Source organism: Astatotilapia calliptera, chromosome 18, assembly GCF_900246225.1.
Source record: "Astatotilapia calliptera chromosome 18, fAstCal1.2, whole genome shotgun sequence".
Taxonomy (NCBI): domain Eukaryota; kingdom Metazoa; phylum Chordata; class Actinopteri; order Cichliformes; family Cichlidae; genus Astatotilapia; species Astatotilapia calliptera.
In genome coordinates, this window is record NC_039319.1 from 7239050 (window position 1) to 7259713 (window position 20664).

Genomic DNA, 20664 nt, shown 5'->3' on the forward strand with positions numbered 1-20664 from the left:
AGAGTAAAGAGAGACAAAAGCAAGATGAGAGAAAGAGTACACTAACTGTATGATGCAATATACACATACATACAATATCACATCTTCTATATAAACATAGCTATGCTCTTTTAAACTGTATTGGAACAAGCTGTTTAATCCTCTGCCTTTAAGCCAACTTAATCTGACTGACTTCCCCTCGTTAACTGAAAATCTGAACAACAGATGGGTGGAACTGTTGTGTGCCAGAGATGACCATATTAGGGATATCCAACCTCTCACTGAAATGAGAATGTGGACCAGTCTAAAGCCTGCATGAGTTTTTGGCATGTAGGGTGTACTTGCACATGTGCTGACCTCAGCATTTGAAACTGAGCCATGTTTAGTATGAGCATCCATCCTTGTAAGTGTGTGTATATCTATATCAATAGCCCACTTGCGCCTTCTTGTTCTAGTAGCCTACTTCTCATCAGTGTGTCCTGGTTCTTCAACATCCGGGCAACATCCAAGCTGGTATGGTTTCAGTTTTCTGTCTTTCGCTCATGTCTGAGGTAGGCTTGGATAGCATGGGGGGGTCTAGCCTAGGGACCCTTGTTGGATACAGGAGCTTGGAAAGAAAAGCATCTGGACTAGTTTAAGTTTCTTGAAGACGTTTCACCTCTCATGCGAGAAGCTTCTTCAGTTCTAAGACCAATTGATGGATTTTAGTCCCAGATTTTTAAGCCTTATTGGGAGTGACCCTATAATGTTCATGGACCTACTATTGATCCTCCGCCGAATCTCACCAGCCAAGGTGGGAAAACAGGTGTGGGTCACTATCAGCCAAGGTTTCAGGTGAACCCACTGTGAGACCTTGCCTCACCCAGTCATGTGACTTACTGAGATCAAATGACTCAAAATGTGAGTGAGCGTTAAGGCGTCTGGGAAGGGATCTCAAAACTGGATTATAGATGGCAGACAGTTGTAAGCGACCCCCTCTGTTCAAAGATGGTCGCTGGCATCCTCGAAAGAGTGACCTTCATCCTTTAGATGCAGATGTACAGCTCAGTCTTGTCCTGTTGAGCTTCTTGAAGAAGCTGAGACCTCTAAAAGTTAGGTAACAGCACCTTGACTGCCATTAGGTATCAGGATGTTGTTGCCTTAGACCCACTGTCAGACCCTAGTATGTTGGTGCAATAGGTCAAGGGTTCCTCCTGGTGCACCACAACGCCTCATGTGGTGACAGTATGCAGGCAGTTCGGGGAGGATACCACTGAGTGCCAATTCCAATTATTCACTCCCAACCCCTGGGAGTCATTTGGTACCGGTCCATGAGAGTTGAGGCTCGGGTGTGAAATTTATGGTTTTCAGGGTTTTTATCGATAACTCGGTTTCCCTGGGTCTTTTCCCGTGTTGTAGTTGTGTGTCTTATTTTGAAAGAAATATTTACGTGTTATCATAGCGACCAGAGAACATTAAGGGGGAGAGGGGGAGGATGTTACTCTCAATGTTGTTGGTGCATTTCAGGAGGACGCTGCTAATAAAGTTACACAATTACACAGTGAATTTGCATTTATTATTATATTTACATAATACCACAGTTTTTATCTTGGTCGTATCTTTTTATTTTGTCGTATTTATCCGTGACACCTTACAGGCCGGTCCGTGAAAATGTTGTCTGACATTAAACCACTCCGTGGCGTAAAAAAGGTTGGGAACCGCTGCAATAGAGCACTTCTGGGACGTTACATTTTGGTCCATCTGATGCCACCAGTTTACACCTCAGACTATCCAGAAGCTTGTTGATGTGCTGGTTCAGAGCTGGGAGGAGATTCCCCAGAACACCATCCATCATCTTATTTGGAAAATGTCCCAACATCGTCAGGCATGCATACAACCACCAGCCTGCTGCATCATTTTTTCATTTTGATTTTCAGGGTGTCTTTGAATTCAGTCCTCTGTACGTTGATAATTTTTATTTCCATGAAATGATGTAGAATCATTTTGTTCCTCCCGCATTACTCAATCCATATCAGTAGAGATATCAAGGATGATTTATTTTCCACACTAGTTTCTGATGTACTTTGCCATTCAATTTATTATACGAATCAGGATTATGCAATATTTAAACAGATTGTTCGCTTTTATTCTCAGCTTCCTGAATTTAATACGAACACACCCACACAGTCACGATGAAGGAGGTTAGCTGTGTATGCAGTGTTAAACACCTCAAAGATTATTTTTTCATGAACATCTAGCTTTCCAGAGAAATACTTTTAAAATCAGTTTTCAGGGGATCTTGTAACTGAATAAGAACTTTAATTACAGCCAACAGAAGGAACAGAAATCTTCTAATTGCTTTTCCAGTTAATCTAAGCATAGATATAATATGTAGAAACACATATACTTAAGGAATTTCAAAGTTTCTTAGTTTATAAAAGCCCAAAAGCCTGAATTCACTCTTACCACCAAAGAACAGTTGACTTTCTGCGGTGATGGGAAATGAGGGAGCAGCATGAGCAATGCCCCCTTCTCCTTTATCCACAGAGATTGTCAAGCGACCGCGTCTGGCTGTAAAATCCACTGCATGCCACTGACCATCATTTAGAGCAGCACCTGAGAAAACAGCAGGCGACAACCCTAATGATATTTTATTTCTTTTTATTTTAAAAACAGTATTAAAAACATAAATCAGTAAGGGGTTGACACATGAAAGGTTAGGATTTCATTGTGCAGGTTTATACACTGACCTGCGCTGAGCTCTAGCACCACTGAGCCACTTTTATGGATCATCAGTCGGAGTCTGGCATCACTCAGATATAACCAGACCATGCCCTCTTGTTGAGGAAGGCTAAAGGTGAACAGAAGCCCTCCCTTGTTCCACGTCCTGAACTGGAATCCGACAGACACACCACCCGGCGAGGACGCTGTAGTCCCGGGCAACTGGAGGAAGCTCTGTGGCCCGGGGAACGTCAAAGCAACGGAAACTGGCTCAGCACAAGAAAAGGTCACATTGCCCTGAGAGAGAAACATGAAGAGTGGAGAGTGGGGAGGTGGGAAGAAAAAAAATGATTACTGGTGAGATAAAACAACATAAAACATGAATATTAATCAGCTGCTGAGGGCGTGTCGCTGTGACCTTGTGGCGCAGCGATCTCATCAGCAAGTCTCCTTGAATATAGCAATATAGCAATGGCTCCTAACTAAAAACAGCAATGTCACCCATCACAGAGCTGTACAGGGAGGTAGATATGCATATGAACAGTGCTATACAGGCATTTCCACTGCGACCCATTGTTTTGAGTAGTGGTAATGACACTAGGTCCATTGCTAAGGCTGTAGCAGTTATATATTACAGCCCCTGCTCTCTTCTGGGAATATCAGCCTGCTATCTTTATAATGCTCTGGAAACACAGATGACATCTAAAAGCCCTTTGTAGAGCTGTTAAAGTGATATATGAAAGTATACGGTGGAGAAAGCTTCACCACTGCAAAATAAAAAGTAAAAAGTGGGCTATAAAATTCCCCAAAAGCCATTTACTAACACATATGCACAACCAAAATACTCCACATTACTGTTGCCGTGCCTTTAAGAAAGGCTAAAAGTGCTCTCTTTATCAAGACAGACTAGAACAGTGTTAATACTCTATTACTATGAGATGTATGGAGCTCTTGTAAAACAGCCTCTATTAGACCTTCAGCCATGCATGTGAATCTCTGAACCATTTTTACCAAGACGTTTTGCTTCTCTGCTCTCTCATCCTAAACTGTAATGAGAAACCATTTGTTACAAAATGGTTCAGAGTTGCTCTCCACTGAGTTCGCTACACTTATTGTCATTGGAGAAATGTTTTTTTTTTCTTTTTCTAATGATAAAGGCGAGGAAGGGCTTACTAGAAATTTAACCACCATCAAGGCTCCTCTGTCTTCTCATCGCTCAGTCTCCTCGTTAGGAGCTCATTAGCATCATTAACCAGCTAGCAGCGCCGCTGCCGGCATCCACATAATTTCCCAGTGGTGCTCTGAGGATGTGAACATGTATGAACACACCTGCACGTACAAACACATTCATCTACTCTCGAGGCTAACCTGTCGTTATTTATGCACGCGGAGGATTGGTGAGTGCTGGATAGGCAGCAGAGGAATCTGCCTCGTGCTGTTTGTAGGGATTTCTTAATAATACTAATAATCAAGTCACTAAAAGAAAAAAAAAAACTGAGTCACGAGTCTGCAGTTTATACTTTTTTTTTTTTTTTAGTGCCTCCGATCTAGCTATTGATGCTGTGTTTTCTCTCAGATATAAAACCCACAGAGCCTGGGGAGTTTGAGGAGCTAAACATTAAAGCACAAAATCAGTCGTTATCACACTATATATATATATATATCAACCCTCTCGATGCACTGATCAATAAATTATCAGAGTGTGTAAAGGATGGATTAAGCTTTAAGAAAATAGAACATGTCTAAAGATAAATATAAGGAAAGCTGTACAGCTCACACATGGGTCATTCTGCAAAGCATTTACCCCCTAAAAGTCTATTTTCTTTGCTAATTGTGGTCTATTGACTTCACCTCACTGAAAATTTCAGTCAGAACACTGTTTCCCAATAATCTTTCATCTATTGGGAAATAGATGAAAGATTAGTCCATTTTTTTTCCAGATTCTTGAGATGCTCAGGAAACCTCAACCAAATCTTCATCAGGTATCAGGTTACTCTACTAACTGTACACACTAGTAATTGTTTCATAATGCTTATGTCTTTAGAATAAATTTATTTTTCTTCCAATTGATTACGACTCCTGAAGAAGAAGCACAATTAAAAACATCCATAAGTCATGTTTAGCTTTTCCTACTCTCAACTAATTTAAACTTCTCAGCCAACAAATTGTTACAGTTATCTTATCTAAACCATTAGATGTAACACCACCCTCTCCTTTGCTAATAGTCTGCTCAACTATTAGCCCTGCGTGTTGCAGATATTTTATGCTGTAATGTTGTATCTCTTTCTATTTTAGGAAGGCAAGAATCAACACAGTTTTGCAAGATACCCAGCTTAAACCATGAGTAGCCAGGTTTTTTTTTTACATTTATTTAAGTAGAGGAAGATGTCTTGGGTTCTAATCTTTGAACATATACATATACACTCACACACACACACACACACACACACACACACACACACACACACACACATATACATATAATATACATATATATATATATATACATATAATATACATATAATATACATATATATATATATATATACATATAATATACATATAATATATATACATATATATATATATATACACATATAATATACATATACATATAATATACATATAATATACATATAATATACATATATACATATAATATACATATATACATATAATATACATATAATATACATATACATATATATATATATATATATATATATATATATATATATATATATATATATATATATATATATATATATATACACACACACACACATATATACACATATATATACACATATATATACACATACCGTAATTGTCGGGCTATAAGCCGCTACTTTTTGCACAAGCTTTGAACCCTGCGGCTTTTAGTCAGGTGCGGCTTTTCTATGGATTGTCCATGATTTTTGTGATATCGTAAGACGATTTGTTTTGTTTGTTCCGCTGTTGTACGGCACTACGTTGCCTGGCGGAAGGATCGGGGTTCAAGAGTGGTATGTTAGTCACATGTCCGTCCGCCAGGCAACGTAGTGCCGTACGAAGTAGCGCGAAAAACAAACTTCAAAGTAGCGCTACGCATTCAGCGGGAGGCGTGGATGACGAGCGGCGATAAACTTGCGAAAAGCAAGTTATGCCCAACTCCACCGGTGGATTCTGACAGCGTGGAAAAGTGCGAAAACATCCACGATCACCAACGGATTTTGAAGGGTTGGACTGCTGCATGATGGAGAGGAGGACACCGCCACGGCCCTTCTGAGGGTGTTCGACTCTGACACTGACAACGAGGATTTCTTTGGTTTTGAAAGTGACAACGAAGGAGAGAAGCGGAGAGTGGATGACGAAGCCATCCTGAGCCTGTTCGTTTCCGACATTGGAGAAGAGGACTTTGGTGGTTTTAGAGCGCAGGAAGAAGAGAAAGATGGTGAATGACTGACTTTTCTTCTTGTTAAAGCCGTGTCGCTGCACCTGAGCCTAAAAGGTAGGCTGAATCTATTGTTCTGGTGTGCTGTAGGTTACTGTTATGTACTACATGTGCAAATATGTACCCATAACTTGTTTTTCAAAATATTAATAAAAGGGGTGTGTCTCCAAACAGCCATCTCTTTCCTGACAATTCCCTTTGTGCATATTCTCTTACATATGATAAGTCAACATTGAAACACCTGCGGCTTTTAGTCAGGTGCGGCTAATGTATGTACAAAACAGGATTTTCCCCTGATTTTAGCTTGTGCTGCTAATATTCAGGTGCGCTTTGTAGTCCGGGAAATACGGTGTATATATATATATATATATATATATATATATATATATATATATATATATATATATATATACACACATATATATATATATACACTGAACAAAAATATAAACGCAACACTTTTGTTTTTGCTCCCATTCCCCATGGGATGGACGTAGAGACCTAAAATTCATTCCAGATACACAATATAACCATCCCTCCCAAACAGTGGTAACAAATCAGTCCAAATGTGTGGTAGTGGGCACATCTGCTATATTGAAATAATCCATCCCACCTCACAGGTGTGCCACATCAGGATGCTGATCTGACATCATGAGTAGTGCACAGGTGTACCTCAGACTGCCCACAACAAAAGGCCACCCTGGAATGTGCAGTTTTGTCTCACAGCAAAATGCCACAGATGCCACAAGCAATGAGGGAGCGTGCAATTGGCATGCTGACAGCAGGAATGTCAACCAGATCTGTCGCCCGTGCATTGAATGTTCATTTCTCAACCATAAGCCGTCTCCACAGGCGTTTCAGAGAATATGGCAGCACATCCAACACACCCAGCACGCCCCTGCGGGCGGTTTATCCTTCAAGCTCGGGTCCTCTACCAGAGGCCTGGGAGCTTGAGGGTCCTGCGCAGTATCTTAGCTGTTCCCAGGACTGCGCTCTTCTGGACAGAGATCTCCGATGTTATTCCCGGGATCTGCTGGAGCCACTCGCCTAGCTTGGGAGTCACCGCACCTAGTGCTCCGATTACCACGGGGACCACCATTACCTTCACCCTCCACATCCTCTCGAGCTCTTCTCTGAGCCCTTGGTATTTCTCCAGCTTCTCGTGTTCCTTCTTCCTGATATTGCTGTCATTCGGAACCGCTACATCGATCACTACGGCCGTCTTCTTCTGTTTGTCTACCACCACTATGTCCGGTTGGTTAGCCACCACCATTTTGTCCGTCTGTATCTGGAAGTCCCACAGGATCTTAGCTCGGTCATTCTCCACCACCCTTGGGGGCATCTCCCATTTTGACCTCGGGAGTTCCAGGCTATACTCGGCACAGATGTTCCTGTACACTATGCCGGCCACTTGGTTATGGCGTTCCATGTATGCCTTGCCTGCTAGCATCTTGCACCCTGCTGTTATGTGCTGGATTGTTTCTGGGGCATCTTTACACAGCCTGCACCTGGGGTCTTGCCTGGTGTGATAGACCCCAGCCTTTTATATATATATATATATATATATATATATATATATATATATATATTAGGGGTGCAACGATACACAAAATTCACGGTTCGGTTCGATACTTTGGTGTCACGGTTCGATATTTTTTCGATACAAAAAAAATGTTCATGCCTTCTTAATTTGTCATTTATTAAAATTATAAATATATATTTTAACTCAAAAGTACAGTTTTTAAATTTAACCCTAACCCTTGTACGTGTTTTTTATTTTGACAGCGAATGCGCACCTGCGGACCACTTATGTGCAGCCCTGGTTATTTAGCTCATCATATTGCAGCCACAGAAATTATTTTGTCCATGAAACCATAAAGCTGCACTTTCTTTTTGCCTTATAGTCTGATTTGTCATAACTTCTCCGTTTTGTGGTAAGCTTTTCTTTGGCTGTCACTTCTTCACCCTGACCTGTCTTATTTGGCTCAGCAGAACTGAAATGCTTTTACACGCTCACTCACATAAGCTCAGCGATATTGCGAGCCCTGTATCTGATTGAGGAATCACTCATCTTTGGAAAAGAGAGTTTATTACAGAGAAATGTCTCTTTCCAAAATAAAAGCTATACTATCCGCTTCTTCTGGGCTATATTCTCAGCAGCATAAGGAGAATCATGTGCTAACAGCTGTCTAAATGACTCGGCTAAAGTTAGTAGCATGCTTGTTGTTTTTGTCTTTGCACTAGGATGATGTCGGTGTAAATGTGCAGTCATATTCGTTGTGTTCCCACTAGTGCTTTCAGGTTAATCTCGTTGAAATGACCTTAACGCCACAACACGGCAAATCTCCGTTAACGAGCTACCGCCGATCGCCCCGTGCATGGGGCTAGACGGCCAACACGTTAACGAGCTAACTGCTCTAACACACTAGTTCCCACCCATGTAATTGAGCATTGTGTGGCACATCCAACATGCTGTTTTACTTTAGTCCATGACTCGCTTACCTTCAGGGTCATACGCCACATGAAAACCAAAATAATTCCAAACACCACATCTGAATGAGGGCGCTCAGTGGATCTGCGCTTGACAGTGCAGCCTAGGCGGAGTAGTCGAACGCAGATTCACTGAGCGCTCAACACAGACAGCATCGTCAGAAGGAAAGTTGATAAAATAAATTACAAATGTTGTATTGTTCGATACATATGCGTACCGAACCGAAAGCACTGTATCGAACGGTTCAATATCGATACGAATATCGTTGCACCCCTAATATATATATATATATATATATATATATATATATATATATATATATATATATATATATATATCCATATCCAGAAATCCTACCAGTGGCTGGACAAAGCTGGACTGAAAGACAGCACAGAGGCACTAATCATGGCAGCACAAGAACAAGCTCTGAGCACAAGATCCATAGAGGCTGGGGTCTATCACACCAGGCAAGACCCCAGGTGCAGGCTGTGTAAATATGCCCCAGAGACAATCCAGCACATAACAGCAGGGTGCAAGATGCTAGCAGGCAAGGCATACATGGAACGCCATAACCAAGTGGCCGGCATAGTGTACAGGAACATCTGTGCCGAGTACAACCTGGAAGTCCCGAGGTCAAAATGGGAGATGCCCCCAAGGGTGGTGGAGAATGACCGAGCTAAGATCCTGTGGGACTTCCAGATACAGACGGACAAAATGGTGGTGGCTAACCAACCGGACATAGTGGTGGTAGACAAACAGAAGAAGACGGCCGTAGTGATCGATGTAGCGGTTCCGAATGACAGCAATATCAGGAAGAAGGAACACGAGAAGCTGGAGAAATACCAAGGGCTCAGAGAAGAGCTCGAGAGGATGTGGAGGGTGAAGGTAACGGTGGTCCCCGTGGTAATCGGAGCACTAGGTGCGGTGACCCCCAAGCTAGGCGAGTGGCTCCAGCAGATCCCGGGAATAACATCGGAGATCTCTGTCCAGAAGAGCGCAGTCCTGGGAACAGCTAAGATACTGCGTAGGACCCTCAAGCTCCCAGGCCTCTGGTAGAGGACCCGAGCTTGAAGGATAAACCGCCCGCAGGGGCGTGCTGGGTGTTTTTATATATATATATATATATATATATATATATATGTATATGTATATGTATATATATATGTATATGTATATGTATATATATATATATATATGTATATGTGTATGTGTATGTGTGTGTGTGTGTGTGTGTGTGTTAATAAAAGTAATATAATCAGGACAACAAGACAAGAATAGATGGTGCGGTAACAAAATGTAAATAAATAAAAAGGCAGCTAATGAAATAAATGCAAAAGACTAAAAGAATCCAAACATTTATGATAATGCCAGTAAAGGCATTATGATACTGATGCAAAGAGGCGAACTGTTTGAGAGCCTGGAGTCACAGCATATAAGTGCTTTCTTGAAAACAGAAAAATGGGTGTTCTTGGTATCATGTACTTACCCTGACAGTAACTTGGTGGTCACTATTCTTAGCCAGCTCTATCAAGTTGAAGCCATTGTACAGCAGGTTTTCTATGCAGCCATGGAGGTCCTTACTGGAGGCGTCTGGCTTCTGCGATCGAAGGCTATGGACAGCTCCTAAACTCAACTATGTAGAGATCACAATGAAAAAAATATTGTATATTTTCTGTGCACATTTATATAAACACGCCACTGGTCAGTTTTATATCAGTGTGTTTTAGCACACCTGTTCGATGGCCCAGCGACTGAACTCTGCCGGGAGCTGCACTCTCTCCGTGTTTTTGTCCACAGTCAGGTTGAGGTGAGCACTTTTTTGCTCCAGTACTACATGGTGCCAATGCTGATCATCCAACAGGCTGCCAAGGGAGGTGAGATGCAGTGGTTCAGGGGAAGTCTTACCTGAAAGAGAAAGCGGGAGACAGAAAAGATGGGTGAATAAAGAATAACAAGAGAAATGGTGAAGAATGCAAAAGGAAAGACAAAAGAAGAAAGTGTTGGAAAAATACATTTAGGATAAAAAGGAGAAGGAATGGGGCAAAGGGAGAAGTGGATACAGAAGGTGAAGAAGGTAAAAATCAGCTAGAGGTAGAAGAGAGGTGGGGTTGGTCATGGAAGAAAAACAAAGAAGACTGATGGATGGCAGGGAAAGAATAAGAGGTGGTGGAGGATAAAGCAGGCAGAGACAAATAGATCGTTATTGAAAACTGCTCAGAGTGAAACTGAAATTACAAAGACCGACTTTGTTTTTTAATCCACACACCAAAACTGTTTTATTTGTAAGAAACAAGAAAAAAAAGAAACACTGTACATCAAATTGGTCACTATGAAATGGAAAAGAAGTGAAGCGCTCATCAAATGATTTCACTTATGTCATTAGGATTATTCAGTTTTCTGGTGGCTTTTAGCACTTTTTCTATTTTTACCTGATTTGACAGCGACTTTTGTTATATGACCTGTTAGATTGCATGGTTGTCGATATCTGACCCACTATTCTGGGGAACAACAACAATCAGACTTTACACTGCATCTAAATATTTCATTTTTCTCTGAATCCCACAGCGAGGATCACTGAGAGGTCACCCTTGGTCATCTCATTAGCAACAACTAGATATAACTGCACGCTAACACTGAAAAACAAAGCCAAATATGTCCTAATGCCTAATCTGGGGGGGAAAAACTGGAGAAGACACATGGCAAGACACCATTAAAGATAGATGAGCACCAGCCGGTCCTAATAAGTGGATCCATCTCTATTCCCCCCCTAGGGATGTGAAAGAAACTGTGTTTCTGCTTACAGGGGGAACTGGAGAGAGCAGAATACTGTCAGTCATTAAAAATGTATTAGATATTCTTAAGGGAAAAGCAATTTCAACTTCAGAGAAAGAAACAGACCACTTGGAAGCTGATGGACAAATATCTTTGATATTTCACTTCGGTCTGTGAGAATATATACAACCTAGTGAGAAATCAAAGGAAAACCCTGAACTGTTCATGCTTACAGGTAGAGATCATGCACGAGTTGTTTGGATCAACTCATCTTAAGGTGCCTACGCTCACCTTTCCCTTCAGTCAGTTTATTGTCCTTGTAATTGTTTGTCTGGTCCTCTTCAGCTTTACCTCTGCTGAATCTGTCTCGCCTAAATACAACTAGCCAGATTTGTGAGTTTGTAATAAAACAAGTATTCCAGCAGTTCCCAGTATCTCCTTGTGTTTTTCCTAATGTTCTTACCAATGTCCTAATTTATGGTGTGGGCTTAACCCCTTGTTGGAAGTGTTTTCTTCCTCTGGCTGCCTTTAAATGTAACTCCTACCTGGATTAAAGGATTTGGATTTCTAAACTTACGCTACTTCCTGGTGCTCTACATTTACGCCCTTTCTTCTGTTTGTTGCAAGTTTAATACAAAGCTTAAAAACTCTCTGACTTAGGTCTAATGAAACTGTACAACATCAGGTGTTACAAATGAATATTGTCTCCTAACACGTCAGTCATGGGCTATGATGCACAGCTGGAATTCCTCCACCTTTTGCTGCCACGCATCTTCTATTGCCACATTTTCTTCTTGTTGGTGTCCCAAACATTTAGTTTATCACATTTTACTGACTGCTGTCTGCTTGAGATAAGTTACTGTTCTGTTGTTGTCGTTTTTTCTAACTAGCGCTGTAGTTACACTAACCACTACATTATTTCAAGCTTGCATTTCTGTTTGTTGGTTGGTAGAGTTGAATAGGTGGTCATCCTGAATTTGGAACATTTTTTTCTAGGCTACCTTTAGCCTTTAGCCTTCTGCTTAGGAACAACATTTTGGAGCCACTACAAAAGAAAGATATTGCTGTGATTTGATGATTATGGTGCTTGTCTGGGACAGTCTGTGTATACCCAGCTTTAGAGAGTCACTTTAAATCAGCACAAAGCTCTTGATATAAGTGGTCTGCACAACATCCCATATGACAATCGACAGGGAGCAAGACGTCACTGTAAAAAGTATGAATATGGTTTCATATGTCTGCCCTTCACAGTAATCAGCTATTGGGAGGATTAAATGATATGCTAGACCATGCTCTCATTTGCCATCATTGAAAAACCAAATGAAGGAAAAAACGAATATCTTTTCAAAGAATTACATTTCTATCCTTCAGCAAAGTTATCAAAGAATCATTGTCAACTCAGACGATGTTAAAGAATGACTCTGCCACATGCATATATTGCAGCTCTGGTTAAATACCAAAAGCTGGAAGGCCAGCTTTTCAGGTTATTTAAAATACATTTAGCAAAAGATGACAAGTCCTCCTCCTCAGTGTCTTTTCAAACTCAGACAGCTAGTTGATTCAAACCCAGACCCTTTGTGCTTCGAGGGAACTTCGCGTACTACTGCACCACCTTTCCACTCTAGCATGTGGGAACAATAAGTTCCAGAGGTTGCTACAAATACATGCAACACGCTTTTCTTTTTTCCAAAACTTCAATCTGATATAACTAAATGAAATGCCAATCAAATATTCTATAACTTTCACCTTTCACCAAATCTTGGACCAGATTAGAACTAATTTTAACATCGAAAGGCCTTAAACCCTTAAGCTCTAATTAACAGAAAATTCTTTACTTGGATAAACACGAATTGTTGCAGTTTGGTACAATTCAAGAATAGTAATAGCACAAATTTGAGTGACCAGAAAAACAATGTTCTTGGATAGCTCGTGCTTGGAAGGAAGAAACATTAAAACTCTTCTGATGTTAACACCTTACTGAGCTTTGAGCTTTCTTTTGTTTTTTAACTTGAGTTCGTCACGTTTTCATATTCTTACATCAGGTGGAGTGAAGAAAAACAATTTTATTATTTTATCAGAGAAAATTAAACTAATGATACAGAGGAAGTCTCTCCTGTCAACACAGTTATTGTGATGACTTATTTGATTAGAGTCTGGATGAACAGAAAGAGACACTGCAATCAATACGAGAGGAAAGATGAGAATCTCTTTATGGGCTTTGATTAATGGAAAAATTACTGTGTTGTAGGAGGTAGAGAAGAGGGCCTTACTGGATGGATGTTTCATTAGATGGATGATTTGATTACTGCATGAATGATGGGAAAGAGAAAGCAGGAATCAATATCAGAGATCAGAGGCCAAAACAGAAAATTGCTTTACTAATATTAATAAATAGAGCCATCTCTTTCCATCTCTTCATCAATCTTTCCTCGTGCGTTTTCTGTCTTTCGTATTCTCCAATCGTTTTTGGCTGTGAAATCATCGCCTCTGAGGGAGGAAACTTTTCCAGTTTTGAGGACCTAGTGTTACAAAATTTGAGACTGTCTCAGCTTTTTTGTCATCACAGTCCTCTGTTAGACATAGCTGTTAATTAAACAAGTAGTTTAATTAACAGCTATTTATTTAATCAGCAATGCAGTCAGTTTAACTCAGTATGTTAGATATAAATGATATAATTATGCTGAGCCGTAGAAGAGCTGCAATCAAGAGGTTCCAACAAACATGACAATGAAAAGGAAAACTTGTAAATATTTACAACCTTCCCTTCAAGGTCATCTTCATGTGCACCTCTTCACTACTGTCACTGTGCCTGATATCTTTTAGGTCACTCTGGAAGTCCCACTATAACCAGTTGTGTTGTGGTCCTGAGTCTTTGACCCAGCATTTTATGTTTTTGAGTTGCGTTTGTCGTTGTTTAAGCTTGTAGCTGCTTACTGTTCAGTTGTCGCTTTTGTGTATTTTTTAAAATGTATCCTCCGTTACAGGCATTTTTGTTTGTGCTCTTAGTTTAGTCTTTAAGTGCCTCCCCACGTTTTGTCAAGTCTCTGTCTGTTATGTTTCCCTGTTAAGTTATTTCTTGTTTTATTTGGGTAACATTTGTCTTGTGTGTTCTATGTTCAGCTTTACTTCGCTTGTCTCATTATCCCTGAGTTACACCTGCCATATTTCCCACCTGTTTTTTCCTTAGCCTCATTATCATTTGTCCCTTTGTCCTGTCTCATATCTTCCCAACCTTTGGGATTATTTATCCCAGAAATGTGTTTCTTTGCATTTCTGTAAAAAGTCGAGCAATAAGCTGCATTTGGGTCCACTCTCTGCCTACCACACAGCTGAACCTTGACTACTTGAACTTGTGCATCTTTGCTGGACCCTGCAGTGGATGAAAACTCCAGCCTACTCATTTAGTTAGGTAAAAAGATGAAGTCAGAGCCACGATGGCATGTGCTATCATGGAGGTCAGTTGTGCTGAATGTTGTCAAATGCCTTACTGTAGAACCTTATGTTGACAGTATGACACTGGGGGACAATTTCAATGTGTACAATCTTGTGAATGTCACAAAAAATGACAAACATGCTCCAGGTTATCTCCCCCAACTGATGTGTGGCTTTGGGCTTAGACACTGTGCACTTCTCCTCTGACAATTTCTGGTTGCTGACAGGGTTGTAGCCAAAGCCCCGGCTCTCATTACCAGTGATGATACTTATTAAGGTGACTTCTGAGTCAGTTTGACATATAAGCTGATATTTGCTCTCAACAGGTTTGAATTCTGCATTCATATTGTAGCACAGTGGTGCAGTGGACTGCTGCCTCACATATTCATATTCAAAAGTCCTGATCGGTTGGGGCTGAATTAGAATCTTGTCCAGGCTTTCCATGGTGTAACCTGCCTTTCACTAAATGTTACTCAGCCTCCTTGCAACCTTGGGATAGATAAACAGTTCAGATACACAGATACAAGTAGTCAAAATGGGACTAGGCCAAAAAACAGCAGTCCAAAGATGAACATGTAGAGCTTGGCCAACTACCAGTCAGTATGTTTTTATTTTTTAAATTATTAAGTACCCAGTCATACAAGTCTTTGATCCTATTGATTGAAACCTGATACCAAACGTAATGATTGTATGTTTATTATTATTTATAGTTTATTTTGCCATTCTTCAGGTTAATGGAAAACATGAGTATTTGAATTGTATTTAATACCATTCATTATTCATTATGCCAGTGTTTCCCAACCTTTGGGAGCCACGCCACATATTTCACATTAGAAAAATCACACAGCATCATGTTAGGGCCTTCATCTGGGTTGGAGGTTTCTCCAGGACCCAGGTCAGATTGACTACTTTTTCTTTACAAATATTTATGTATTGCTATTATGTACTGTGTCATCTCACAGCATGACTATTATGTAATTTCTTCTTCACCTTCTTATGTTTTACTGGTAGTTGGCAACCATTTAATTAGAGCAAGGCAGTTGCACTGCCCTCTAGTGGAAGAGAATGTAATTGTTCTGCCGGTTACTCATGCCGATTGCTTAGAGTACTGATCAGATGGAACCAGATCACGGCACACCGGATCACACCTCAGTGGTTGGGAAACACTGTATTATGCACTGTAGATTTATGACCTTCACACTAAATGTGAAGGTCAAGTGTCAGTTCTGATATTTCCACCTTCCAAAACTCTTTTGTCTGCTCACTGTTATATCTCTGCATTAAAACTCTGTGGATCAGAACTTACCAGGTTGTTTAAATAGAACCAATTAATGTAACAGATCACTTAACCTTGCACACACAAAGCCAGGCACCTTACAAGAAACACTTACTCCTACGTGCTGGAATAATCAATAATATACCATAAGGTAAGTATATCCGATTAGACTCCGTGTAACACACATAAACACAGATGATGTTCTGTAGCTGAATGACATCTTATCCCAGAATCAGTCAGAAAATCTATTTTAAACTTTTAAAATATGTGTCATTTGATAAATTGTGCAAGATTTTATTTATGAGCATCAGAGAAAAAGACAGAATATCCTGAGTAATTGTCTTCAGCGTATTCACCCGAAGGCCTTACTAGACAAAACTGAGAGAAGATGCAGATCAGATCCATTTTTTAATGACTGAAATCTGACTTAAATGGAAATGTGTGTGCCCACGAGCAAGACGTTGTTGAGAAATAGAGTGGGGGAAAAAAGTTTGAAACCTAGTTTAAACTGTGAATGACTGCAGCAGTTCTTCCTCAGACCGAGTCTGCTGTCTCATCATTATAAGTCTGTACTGAACACAAGTTTAAATCATTTTGTCATTCTACTCATGCCCGCAAGACACTATCGCGTCACTGTATCTTGTCTCCTATTCTATTACAGCTCCTCAAAATCTGATTGCTCTTATCAGAAAACTGGCTGGTATAATTATTTCAGCAACTGACTGCCATAAAACACCATGTCTGTCACAGAAACTCGCTAATGATTCACAGCTCAGGTCACCAAGTGAGAAGTTTGCAGGAAGATTTTTGCTTCCTCAGAAAGTATTTCTAGTGCTTTTTCCCTCCTGCATCATGTGAAGTGAGGTTAATCATCTTTTTATCTTTTATTTCTTTTCACTTTTTATTGTAGACTTAATTTGCACAATAATCTAAACTAACAAAAATGACACATGCAAAAATCACATTTGGTCACATTAAGAGAAGCTGATCAAACGAAAACCAACAGATACAGGATCATTTCTCATCTTAAAAGAGTCATTTAATATATATTGAGCATTTGAGTGTTGCTATAATTTGGATATTGTGAAATACTGTGGGATTTATTGAATTCTGCTGTCGGGGCTAAGAGCTTAATGTCTTCTTTCCAAAGCTAGCAAAGGTGCAAAGGTTCAAGCTTGCATTATATGTATGTGCTGAAGTAGCTGCCAACAAATTCAAGCATATAGTGGACTATCTGATCTCATTTATCATTTTTATTTACAGGCAATGGGAGAGCCTGTGAGTACTTTGTGAATAGTTCTGTTTTGGGCTTAGAGAGTTCAGTGATCCCAGCAAACATCGCTGAGACAGAAGTTTTGTGTCTCTGGACAAAAATGGTCAAAGGCTGTAGCCAAAAGTGTGATTATGAGGCAGCCAGCCAGAGGAGACACATCAAATAATAGTCCAGTCATACCCTCTCATACAAACCAGGGAAAAACAATCATACAGTACTGTGGAAAGAGCCATCTTTCTTTACATTTTCCTTCTTAGGAACCAGGCTTTCTGTCATTTTTTTAAAGTGGTCTTGACACTTGATCTTCAAGTGATCTCCTCCAGGATTTGTAAAGGTCTTTCAGCAGTCTTTGGTTGTGGTGTTTTCCTCTTCTTGTCTGTCTGGTCTAGGCATCGACTCAAAATTATACGTTTTTGTTTGAAGTGAACTGAAGACAGTCATGAAAAGTGAGTGAAGAACTTATCAGACAGGAACCTCATTGAACCTGAAAAGAAGGCACTAGCCAAAGGACTCCATTTTGCCATTTCTCCACAACAGCTGCCCACAGTGGATCTAATCACAGCCACGAAAACAACAATCCATCCTAGCTCCCCTTGTGGGGAACACACCCCATTACATCAAAAACTCCACTGACTTTACCAACAAGTTCCAGAAACTTCCTCTGGATCCGGATTAAACCAAAATGTTCTTTGATGTGGTTTCACTCTTCACTTGCATACCTGAGGCAGTGGAGACTGTCAGAAAACGACTACAGCAAGACAGTTCCTTAGAAAAGAGAACCAGCTTTACCCCCGATAACATCTGCAAACTGTTAGACCTCTGCGTTACCACCACATATTTTAAATACAACAAGGGTGTCTACAGACAAAAACATGGATGTGCCATGGGCTCTCCGGTGTCACCCACTGTGGCCAACATTTACATGGAGGAAATGGACAGTAAAGCCCTTGGCAGCACGTAGCCACTGGTACAGATACGTGGATGACAACAGGGTCGAAATCAAAAGCCAAGAAGTTTAAGCCTTCACATCAACTCAGTGGATAAAGTTCAACAGGGAAGACACAAAGGACAACAGTTTGCCACTTCAGTACTGTGCTGTGCACGTTGAGGAGAATGGAAACCTCAACACAGAAGTTTACTGGAAGCCCACACACACAGACCAGTACCTACTCTTGGACTTGGACGCACTGGAACACAAACTTGGAGTAATCAGGACCCTGCAACACTGGGCAGAAAACATTTCCTCAGAGGTAGAAGGGAAAGAAAAGGAACACATACATGTAAAGAAAGCTTTTAAAACATAGTTATCTTAGTTGGGCTTTCATCAAATCAGTGAAGATGAGTTTTAGTCAAGACAGCTCATTGAAAGTTTGTATTAATTTACCAAACTGCAGTATAAATCCCTTTTTTTCCTTTTGCGCAAGTACCAGGATGGCCGAGTGGTTAAGGCGTTGGACTTAAGTTCCAATGAGCAAATGCTCTCGTGGGTTCAAACCCCACTCCTGGTACACACCTTTTCCACACCTTGGCTCATGTGATGATCAATAGTGGGCCAATGAACCCTTTAATATACAACTCCCACTAGGGAATCTCCATCATTTGGTCTTAGAAATGAAGAAGCTTCTTGGATGAGAGGTGAAACATCTTCAAGAAACTCAAAGAAGTCTAGTCGCTTTTCTTTCCAAGCTCCTTAGCTGTTAGCATTGTTAAATTTGCTGAACAACAATTAAGTTATAGAAACCTTGCGACCTTGCAACAAGGTCCAGAAAGCTTTTCTAGTCGACATTTAGAAAGGCCATCTGGCCGACAGCTGGGAAAAATCAGACAATTACAGGATGCTTAAATGTAAATTTTGAGATTTCATTCTAGTCATTAAAACAAGCACTTAAAGACACAAACATGTCTGACTTCCCAGCCCAGACTGCTTGAGAATTAAAACTTTCTTTTTTTCTTTTTTTACTGTGAAGAGGAGATTCATTGCTCTATGTTTTCAGTCTCTACCTCACTGCATTACCTCAGTACTTATAATTCAAAAAATTCACCAGTGAAGCCTCAGATTGTTGTCTTTGCACTGACTTTGGTACAAAATCGCTTTGATAGCTGCAGCTGTAGGTTTTGCATATTAAATATGCATAAAATTGAGGAAAATTGAAAGAAAAACAAATCTGGCTGTAATAAGTCTGTGACTGTTGATTAATCTTAGTATCTTAAAGTGGACCTTTCAACCTCTACAATATTTTCTGTTATACTGTTACAATCATTGATAGTCACATCAAACAAGGTCATCCATCCATCCATTCTCTTCCACTTATCGGGTTTGCAGGAGCATTGGAGCCTATTCTCGCTACCATAGGGTGAGAGGCAGGTTATACCCTGGACAAATCAACAAGACCAAAGAAGGCCAAAGATTCAAAATAATAAAGGGGAAATATGTGCAGCAATCGCAAATGTAGGCTTCACGCTGCTCTCAGTTCTTGCTTTCAGACAGTTTTTCTACTCTTGGCTCTCTATGATGCAAATGGTGCTGATATCTGTAATATGGTGGCACTTTGCTCTGACTGTGACCACACAGGCCCCATCCACCTGATATTCAAAATGACTAAAACAGTCTCTATTGCAAGGTGCAGGAAATTTCAAGAAAGCTGTCTTAAAGGCATCGAGAAGGGAGCAAGAACAGCTTGTTTCAGAGAGTAAATGAACTGAGAGGTTGAACCAAAGCCCAGCATAACATAAACATTTCAAATATGTTTTGAAATGAAATGATATATGAAATAATGAAAACTAGTCCACGAATTTAAAAAAAGGAGATGGAAATGAGCATAAAAGGTCCTCTTAAAAGCTAACTTCAAAATTAATTCTCTTCAAATGTATATTCAGTTAACCCAAATTTATAAAGGCCCCTGGGTTTATAAGTTGAATGAACTTAAAACGACCTGCTGTAAAGTAAACTTTTATTGGAATTTCTTTTGTGGGGTAGTGTGATATTTGCTGTGAGATTTCATAACATGTTTAGCTGCCAACGCAGTGTCACAAAATAAGATTGGCCAGTAATTACACCCTGCAGTGCAGCCAAGTAGGTGACTGTGACTAATGACCTGGTTACTACTTTCATATCTAGGAAGCAAGTAACAAGGCTTCTTTATGTGCTGGGGCTTTCCATACAGTCAGCTATGTATTTAAACTTCTAGTCCTTATATATTCACTACACATACCTGCTGCAATCACACAGATTCCATCAAGAATGCAATTATCTAAAAAGAGATGGTCGACAAATTGGCAACGAGTGACAGGAGAGGTGATTTTTTTAA

The 20664-nt window shown here is 40.2% G+C and overlaps 1 protein-coding gene and 1 non-coding gene across 2 annotated transcripts in view; one reads left to right on the forward strand and one right to left on the reverse strand.

The window, feature by feature from the left end:
• Window positions 1–20664, reverse strand: part of LOC113011429 (contactin-associated protein-like 4) — a 152533-nt gene that overhangs the window by 65766 nt on the left and 66103 nt on the right. Inside the window, exons 6-9 of the mRNA XM_026151015.1 lie at window positions 10336–10508; window positions 10090–10236; window positions 2709–2976; window positions 2425–2574 (exon numbers count right to left, since the gene is read on the reverse strand). Coding sequence (XP_026006800.1) covers window positions 2425–2574; window positions 2709–2976; window positions 10090–10236; window positions 10336–10508 — 738 coding nt within the window. The remainder of the gene's footprint in view (window positions 1–2424; window positions 2575–2708; window positions 2977–10089; window positions 10237–10335; window positions 10509–20664) is intronic.
• On the forward strand, window positions 18782–18864 carry trnal-uaa (transfer RNA leucine (anticodon UAA)). Its single transcript has one exon. It is a non-coding gene; the product is annotated as a tRNA-Leu (tRNA).